The 9,510-nt window shown below is 39.9% G+C and overlaps 1 protein-coding gene across 2 annotated transcripts in view; it reads right to left on the bottom strand.

Moving 5' to 3' along the window:
• Nucleotides 1-9,510, bottom strand: part of LOC119795155 (Na(+)/H(+) exchange regulatory cofactor NHE-RF3-like) — a 29,339-nt gene continuing 19,829 nt past the window's right edge. For both annotated transcript variants that reach the window (XM_038303001.1, XM_038303002.1), the window contains exons 8-12: nt 8,621-8,757; nt 8,324-8,531; nt 6,253-6,449; nt 6,006-6,167; nt 1-724 (exon numbers count right to left, since the gene is read on the bottom strand). In XM_038303001.1, the coding sequence (XP_038158929.1) occupies nt 692-724; nt 6,006-6,167; nt 6,253-6,449; nt 8,324-8,531; nt 8,621-8,757 (737 nt within the window). In that variant the 3' untranslated portion in view covers nt 1-691. The remainder of the gene's footprint in view (nt 725-6,005; nt 6,168-6,252; nt 6,450-8,323; nt 8,532-8,620; nt 8,758-9,510) is intronic.

Raw genomic sequence — 9,510 nt, 5'->3', positions numbered from 1 at the left:
GGTTTTATAATTGGGTTTTAATCAGATAACTTGTACCTTCAATACAATTTGCAGTTCAGGTAAATAGATGTTTTCTTTGCACTGTAATTTGAAGTTATGGTTAGATTTCCACATCTCTGTCATTTAGAAATGTCATATTTACAGAAACATGTTCATCTAGGAAATACTGGTAAAATCATGACTTTTTAATAATGTCAGCTCCTCATGTCACCCATTCTGTTATAGAAATAAAATCAGTCCTCACTTTGTACAAAGCAGCCTTTGTTCCCTGATTGACTCACCAGACGGATCATTTCACTCATCCAGAGTTTATTCTAGCATTTTGTAAACTGTAGTTCAGCCCAGATGAGGGTGAGACCCCTCAGTTATCCAGCATCTCTTCCAGATGTTCATAATTCTTTCTTCCAGCCAAACATGACAGTCTTTGTTCAGATGTTTGTAAGATTATTGATTAGCAATAGTCTTCAGATCAGCAGTTACTGTTTCACTTAAATACAGAGAACTGATCCAAAGATTGATTATTGTTCTTTTAGCAAGACACAACTGGCATGTCTAAAATTTTGCCGTCAATAAGCACTACTCTCCAGGGTGCAGGAGTCGACTTTTCTCAACAGCTGGATTACAAAGATTTCGTTTCCTGTGGCGTCCTGCTCAGGTTCCTCCTCTGACGCCTTTGGTCTCATCTTATTCATCACAGAAAAATGTCCTCCATTCTCGCTGACAGCTGAAAAACAGCAGACAGAGGTTCACTTATACAGCACTTAATGTTTGTGACGTATAATGTAGCAGCAATCCACATGAAGGAAAAAAATGTTAAAAGACGAATCAGAAAATTGCTTTGGATCGGTAAAATCCTTAAACAGAGACCAGAGGAATCGTCTAAATAAAACCAAGAGCAACCAAATGCCTTCAGGCCTCCCCTGGATAGTGACCAGAATCTGCTACTTGAACCAAGTATTAACAAATGTGTTTTTAGTTTCAGAACATCACTGAACACAAAGAGCTGGTGAATGTAAGAAGAGTTTAGGTTGAAACTACAGAACAATTTCCATATATGATGATGAGGAGGATTTTTTCGTCAGTTCTGGCTGGAAGCCTGTCTCTCTGTGGCTGGATAATAAAGTGACACAAACTGGACTATCATTATTTACTGGTGACTCAGAAAATCTGGACACATTGTTTTTCATTTATCTAATTTTCCTTCCAAAGGGAGCCGCTAGGCTTTGTGATTGGTGGCCTGGAAAAAACAAAAGTAATCTAGGGCCAAACACTCTTTGGCCCTAGATTACTCTTGTAAGAAAACTTGGTTTGAGGTGAAGATCCTGGATCTTCCAGTAAGATAATGACCCAAAGCACAGCTCCAAAAGCACGCAGGCATGGTTGAAAGGGAAAAAATTGACTGTTTTAAAATGGCCAGTAATGAGTCCTGATCTCAATCCAATTGAAAATTTTTGGGTAGAGCTGAAATCTGCCATTGGAAAAAGGAACCCTGCAAATGTACAAGAGCTTGAGCAGATTGCAAAAGAAGAGTTGCCACCTGAGAAATGCAAGAAGCTTCTAGATGAATATAAGAAACGTTTGGAGGCTTTCATTGCTGCCAAGGGCTGTGCAACCAAATATTAGGGAGGGATGTCAATATTGGTGCTCATGCTGGTTTTCTGTTTTGTCCTTTGGCATTAAAATATTTGTGTTGAAATGGTAACTGTCTTTGTTCAATTATTTTAGACCTTAAATTGAAAGATGTTCCTGATATAACTTTTGAACATTTCCATTGATTTCTGAAGATATTCACTCAGCTATGCAAAACATGAAGAGGTGCCAATAATGGTGAGCAGGACTGTAATTTCCATGTAATGCCATGGCAATCCACTGAAACTGAAAGAATATGTTAACTAAAATGTTGAAATATTCAAAGGAAACATAGAAAATGTTTTCATGACAATTCAAGGAAACATTTACATTATATATATATATTTATATTTTTGTTTTTTGCTGCAGTAGTGGCTAATTTTTCATACAGTAGGTTGACAGGGAATGGGGTATGAAAAAGGGCGAGAGACATGCGGCAAAGGAACACAGGTCGGATTCGAAACTTGGTTCAGTCGTGTCGAGGACTAAGGCCTCCACACATGGGTCGTGCGCACAAACCACTGCACCACCTATACGCCCACATTTACATCATATTTAAAATATAACGGGAGGGAAACATACAAAGATCTATGTGCCTTTTCATTTGGGTCTTTATTCAAAAATAAACTATGCAATAAAATATTTTCTTTTGATATAATTTAGGGACTCCTTTTGGTAGAAATTAAAGAATTTTTAGCATCACCTCTTGTGAGCTGGAGGAAATAAAATCTTAATAGTTAGATTACATGTTTTTTTTAAACTTGGCAGAGGATGATCAGCCCCATATAGTTTATTAAGTAGCGAGAGCAGGAGGAGCCATACTGCTGAGAGCAAACCATCAGAGTGGAGCATAAAGCACAGACCTAGAGCTACATGCATGCAAAGAATCATTTCTGCGCGATAACAAATAGAAGATCAGAGCAGTTTGTCAGAGTTGAGCTTGCAGAGTAGGTTTTCTGTCGACACCTGGAACATTTTGGATTATTTTCACCCTAGCGCTGCTGCAACAACCCATCTGTGATCATGCAGAACGCGCAGTGCTGCACGCCAGGTGGGCTGTGACTAAACAGGACGCAGCAGCAGGACTGGTAATGCTTAGCAGATTACAGCACAATGATGCATTTTAAATGTCTGACTGACCACCGGCTTATTTTGATTTCTCGTTGACTAAAAATCACACTCATAATGCTAAATTTTCTTCAACATCTTAAAAAAAGTCATAAAAATAAATTTGCCATCCTCATTGTTGACAAAAACAGCGCTGGTGGCTACCAAACATATTTTTCAGTCTCCGTCTCATTACATCTATACAACTTCTACCCAGTTGCCAATGGCAACTATAAAATAACATCATAAGGTAGGTAATTTAAATTCTCATGACTCATATCTTTTGGATTGGCCATTTATGGTTAAAGGAAGGCCTGCACAGGGCAAACCATTAGGTAGAGCCTTAGCGCAAACGTTAAGCAGCTGTTACTTATAAAGTCAAGTTGTGTGCTGGTTAGCATGAGCATGTTGGGTTTTTTAAATCTGAAATTGTGAAATATCAGAATTTGAAATAAATCTGAGAATTGATTTTTGGAAATGATGTCTACACTTTTATTAGAGATTATACATAATACTTTATTAAAAAGACCCTTGAAGACCTCATTCAGGGTCAGACTGCTGCGCCCTATTACTGTAACTCAACCTCTGCTGCTGTTCGATTCTACAATCTTTGCTTTCCCAACAGGCCCAATATGTGCTTACAGAGATCCTACCTGTTTTTCAGGCTCTTCATCTGATCAGGAACACTGGAAAACACTGTTCTTAATCTCTTAATATCCACCTCATTTCTGGGAAATTCGCCTATTTTGCATACTCGAATGGAAAAGCAAATAACCGAGGAACTGTAAGCCCAAAGTACATGTTTGATACATTATTCGAAAGGTAGCACCTTCTAGTTTCTCAATATATAAATGGAAATTGGGTGAGTAAAACACCCAAGCTGCATCAGTTCAAACATGACTCAAAGTAGTTTTTCTTATTCTCAAAAATAATAAGTCTTTTTTTAACAGCAGTAATAAAGACATGCTTGCTTTGTCATGCTACATCTCGACATGCTGCTATAATTGTGTCTTGGTGCTCGCTATGTCCATAAAATGAACTAGGTGGTTGAATTGTGGATAATCTAAGCTTTCCAACAATGTCTAACATGTCTTTATTGGTAAACATTTTACCAGTATAATTTTCATACATTCTGAGTTATTATTTGTAAAGGCGGTGGGTTTTGAGAGGTTAACCCCTGAAATGCATCATACAGAAGAAAATGAGCATTTTCCTACTATTGGACCTCTTTCAATGATTTGAAAAAATAATTTTTGGACATTTTCAGCAATGTTTATTGCACAGGTTTCACAGTTTTCTGTTAACTGGCTGCTGTGTTTCTATTTTTCTCAATATTTTACCTAAAAAGATGCATTTTTTTACCATTTAAGATTGTTAAAAAATTGAAAAATACGTAGATATTAAAAAGTTCCTATTGTACAAAAATGACAAATTGATAATGATGTCAAATGTGGTTATTGTCCTATTAAAGGAATAGTACACCCAAAACATGATTAGCCTTCATTTTTTACTCACCCCCATGCTGAACAACACTCTGGAGTACTTTTTTGATATCTCAAATGCATCTGGAGATCTGGGAGGCTTCTTGCTGTCTGCTGACATTCAAATAATGGAGGTCTATGGCGCCCGAGGCAGAAAGGTCCATAAAAGTCCACAAAAACGTGTCAATATTCCTCCATACTGCTCGTCCAATGTATTCCAAGTGTCCTGAGTGGGTAGCGTCCAGAATTTACTTGAAACGAAGTCATTTAGAATGTTTTTAGAGCATAAACAGTAGTGTATAGGATTTCCTGAAAGTGCGTTCACGACGCTATGGAAACCGCGGCAGACCAAACCAGATGAAAGTGCGCATTCAGCTCGGCAAAGAACTCATGCTCTTCCTCAACACTGAAGTCCTCAGACATTTTTTCTTTCGTTGTTTCTTTCTTTGCACAGGTAAACAGCACATTTCTTCTTCTACACTTGCATTATTGGCAGAGCAGACGCTGAATGCACACTTTCATCTGGTTTGGTCTGCCGGCTTCCGTAGCGTCGTGAAAGCGCAGGTGCGCGCTTTTAGGAAATCCTATACACTACTGTTTATGCTCTAAAAACATTCTAAATGACTTCCCTTCGAGTAAATTCTGGATGCTACCCACTCAGGACACTTGGAATACATTGGACGAGCAGTATGGAGGAATATTGACACGTTTTTTGTGGACTTTTATGGACCTTTCTGTCTCGGGCGCCATAGACCTCCGTTATTTGAATGTCAGCAGACAGCAAGAAGCCTCCCAGATCTCCAGATGCATTTGAGATATCAAAAAAGTACTCCAGAGTGTTGTTCAGCATGGGGGTGAGTAGAAAATGAAGGCTAATCATGTTTTGGGTGTACTATTCCTTTAAAAGAAACATATGTGGGAGGACTGTTGAGTGTAGATCCTTTCCTTTTGTTTCCTGAAAAGTCTGCCTTCTAAATGACTTCCAGGCTTTCTTCCTTGGTCCTTGCTCTCTGTTTTTCCAGCTGTCTCCATTGACTAATCTAATAAATTCTGGGATAAGAATTATTTGGGCAAGGTTCAAGATTGTATACAGAAAGCTGCTGATACTGGATTGTGTTCACAAGCATTCAGCTAACCTACGAACCTAATATCCAAACCTGATGAGCTCCTACTCGGTCCGATCTGTTATGTCATGTTATATCATACACTGTACGATTTTTTGTGTGTGCACTTTTTGGGACAATTTTGCAGTCGTACAAGAATTTTTCAGTCGGGCCGACTTTCAGCCTGGTCGTGTGTCCTGCGTCGAGTAGTGTACAGGGGGGTAATGAGGGGCTATCAGCCTCTCAGGGCCAGTGGTCGTCAGTGAAACGGAGTTCTTTCTTAAAATTGACGGACTGTAGTAGCCACGTTTGCTCAGCCATGTCTTTGTCCAAATACGTCATCGCTTTTTCTTTTCAGGACTTTTATCACAAAATTTCACAAATTGCCAAGGCAGTGTGTTTCACTCTAGTGAGCTTCATATTCCTCTTCCACTCCTTTTTCTTCTGGATAGATGAGTCCATGTAGCGCCATCTTACTGTGGTGCTGCGTCCGGTGTGGTTTTCAAACGTACAGTGTGAGCAGGTGGATCGTATCAGAGCGTCGGGTCGCACAGTGTGAGCAGTAGATGCGTACAACAATTGAAAAAATTGTACAGTGTATGCCCGGCTTTAGGAAATATGTTGCAGGGAAATCTCAGAGTGCTGTTGTTGGTGCTGAAAGAAGTTAAGAAAGTTCTGGTCAAACCTGTCTAACGGTGGTTCTGGAGTGACCCAAGTGCGCTGAGTGGAAATCAGAGCCTGTGTCCTGTCCATCCTGATAGTTTGTTTGGGTTTTCCTCAGAGAGTCTGGCTTGTGTCTCTGCTTGCGTCTCTGCTCTTCATGGAAGAAGAGTGGAGACACTCCCAACTGATGAGCAGAAATCAAGTAAAATCCTTAGAGACGTTGCTAAATACAGACGCTGAATAGCTATATTTAAAGTGACCCCACCTACCTGTTGGTAAAATGTTCTCCCTTGCATAGACATAGAGGTGAGGGTGACTTTGTCTCCACTGTCTCTGATCAGTTTGACGATGACCTCATGTTCCAGGGTCTCAACAGGTTCTCCGTTAACAGCAAGTAACAGTTCACCATCCTCCATACCTGCATCCTCTGCTGCACTCCCTGCATCCACCTCCCTCAACACATGAGCTGGATCCCCACACATTAGGAAGAAAAACAGTGAGGTAGTGAGATAGTGGGGCAGTTTAACATTTCGATTCAGGTGTTGCAGGACACCAACCCTTGAGAATTGAAATTTGAGGACAGTTTTAGAACATGAATGATTAACAATGAGTTCAGTCAGCCACCTTCTGAAACCAGCCACCACTTTAAATGCAATTGTGTCAAACCATTATGTAGAACTACTGATACAGACAGCTGTTTATCATCTGCATAGAACATTAACTCAAAGGGTCCAAAGTGGCTAATTGCTCTGAGTTTGCCATTAATACATCCATATTAATGTTCAAAGACACAATTGGATAGATTAGAATAGAGCAATTTCTCAAGAGCTTTTAAAGAAAGGCCAAAGTTAAACCATTTCAGTTTTATTTTCAGCAAGACGGCATCCATGAAAAGGATCCCAGCACATTTGGAAGAAAACGAACCAACAATTACATACAGTTATTGGTTGGTGGATTTCTCAGCATGAAGTGTTTGATCGCTGAAACAATGATATAAACAAACTAGTGTCCATTTTGTTTTTACAACAAGACACAGTGGCCGTTTCTCAATTCTCATGAATGTGAGTACGGACTCATGTCCTTGCCAAGTATGTTCCTGTGAGAAGAACCCAGGAAAGTCTGGACTCTGGGAGAACGGGAGCATGCATCGTAAATATGGGTCAATTGGAACAGAAGCGTACTGATGACATCACCACACGCTCAGCTCATCTGGAGCTGCATTATACCTCCAGTTAACAGTCTCTAGATAATAATAAATTATTCTTTTTTCACTTAGTGGGGGAATAACAATGAACACAGTGAGATAAAAACAAATCAAATTAACATTTTGCTAATTAAAACAAAAACCTGCCATCAGAGCCAGTGGAACTTCTCACATGGCTATGCCGAGAGAGGGCTGCTGTAGACGGGTTAACATCAGCTCTGGATGCGGTTAGACTCGGAGGAGCGCTGGTTGTCGCGATCCTCTCAACATCAGAATTTTTTTTAAATTACTTATTAAATCAGTAAATGGGCCATATAGTGATGCTTAAACGAATAATGTTCATGCTTCAAATGATCTTAAAACTTACTTTTATTGAAAAATGGCAAAAGAGAAGAGAACTTTTAACTTAATACTCTGAGCTCTGTGAGTGTCCATTGAAAGCTGCTGCTGCTGCAGTGCATGCTGGGACAGCTGTCCATCTCAACAACAGACAAGTCTGCTCTGATGCATGCTGGGTAAAAAGGGAGGGGTGAGAACAACATCCGGGGACTTTGTCCGTTCTCGGTCTGCTGTTCTTGTGAATTGGAAGAATATTAGGGCTGAGGCTGACGACGTTACACATAATGAGAAACGGCCAGTTTTTCTGTTTTGTTCAATTATAAGCCAAGATGACCAAGATGGCGTCAAGCTCATGGACGGCGAAAATGTAAAATAGAACCTCTCTGTCTGTGTTTATGCCATTACTACTGTGGTAAAGGATACAAGGGACTTTCATCTTCTACCTGCTGTGTTTCAATTCAAACTTATAGTTTATTCATATAGCACAAATTCACAACATGTTATCTCAAGGCACTTCATAGATACAATTCAACCTGATAGTACAGTCAGGTTGGTTCAAAGTATTTAATCTAAAGAAAACCAGTCGATGCCATTGACTCGCATGCTTGTAGTGACAGTGGAGAGGAAAAACTCCCTTTTAACAGGAAAAAACCTCCAGCAGAACCAGGCATAAACAGATGTGAAAGTATTTTAATTGCAATCCTTTAATTGTTTGTGTTTCTGTACATGTCATTAATGACAATCTCGGAGATGGACTTATGGAGGGGAGACCCTTTTTCCAACTTTGTGTTACTCACCGGTCTTTTTTGGTGCTTCCACCCTCTCTTGTCTTAGCAAGAAACCATATCCATTAGGTCTTTTCAGCAAATGCATATTCTTAGCAGAGTAGGGAAGGTTGAAGCTTTCTGCGAGCACAGGAAGGATGGGCATCTTTCTCCTGAGATAAGAGGACTCACTGGTACCGTCGATAACTAGCACTGTCACCGAGTTCCCACTCTTCCTCACCTGAGAACCACAAACACTGCACACACTTAGAAGACTTGTAGTCCACAAATGAACTATGTCATATAACCCTGAGGGCAGTATGCACCTACAGTTTTGTTCAGAGTGGTGTTTGTCAGTGTTGACACAGACACACCGTTGATCCAAATCAGTATGTCTCCAAAGCGAACTCCCGCTTTCTCGGCTGGACCATCAGTTACAGTGCTCAGCATGTATCGACCCCTCTGACCTGATGGCACGACCTTGCTGTTATTATTTTGATGAAACTGGATGATATGGTACATCTGCTCTATTTTGAACTGTAGGTAACATTACTCTGGGAGGGTCATTTTTTAAAACAGGAAATTGCTACTTAATGATTTAAGACTTATTATAGAAAAAAATACTGTCTTTTTAAAATAATAACTACTGGAGAAAAACTTAAAGAAGAAAAGGGACATTAAAGAAAAGGCATGACACATTTAGGCTACGTTCACACTGCAGCTTGAAGTGCCCCAAGTCCAAATTTTTTGTCCACATGTGACCAGTATCGGATCTTTTCATGACAGTCTTAAAAACACAGATCTGATGTTTTCACATGTGACTCAGGCCTCTTGGCTATGTGGTCCTAAACCTAATATGAATTTGATCTTTTAAAATGCGACCTGTGTCTGAACGTCATTACCGGTAATACTCAACAAAGGTCACTATCCTGTGTCATGCTATGCCACAATGGCGGATGATCAGAGGCGTGCACAGACATTTTGGGGGGCAGGTGCTCAGGAGGGGGAGGAGGGTACTTTTTAGCGCACGTGGAACAATTTTCAATTATAAAAAAAAAATACACACGCATGTTGAATGAAATTTGACTTTTATTTGTAACATTCTCTAAACATGAGTTTTCAATGGAAAAAAGTCACACCACCAACAGAACAGACTAATCTTTCTTCTTCTTTAATCTAGCTCATCTCCCTGGTCTCCCTCATCCATCTGTTCTCCCTCA

The sequence above is a fragment of the Cyprinodon tularosa genome, unplaced genomic scaffold (assembly GCF_016077235.1).
Source record: "Cyprinodon tularosa strain WSP-4 unplaced genomic scaffold, ASM1607723v1 ctg500, whole genome shotgun sequence".
Classification (NCBI taxonomy): domain Eukaryota; kingdom Metazoa; phylum Chordata; class Actinopteri; order Cyprinodontiformes; family Cyprinodontidae; genus Cyprinodon; species Cyprinodon tularosa.
The sequence above is the reverse complement of the archived record's forward strand: the minus strand, read 5'-3'. Positions and strand labels throughout refer to the sequence as shown.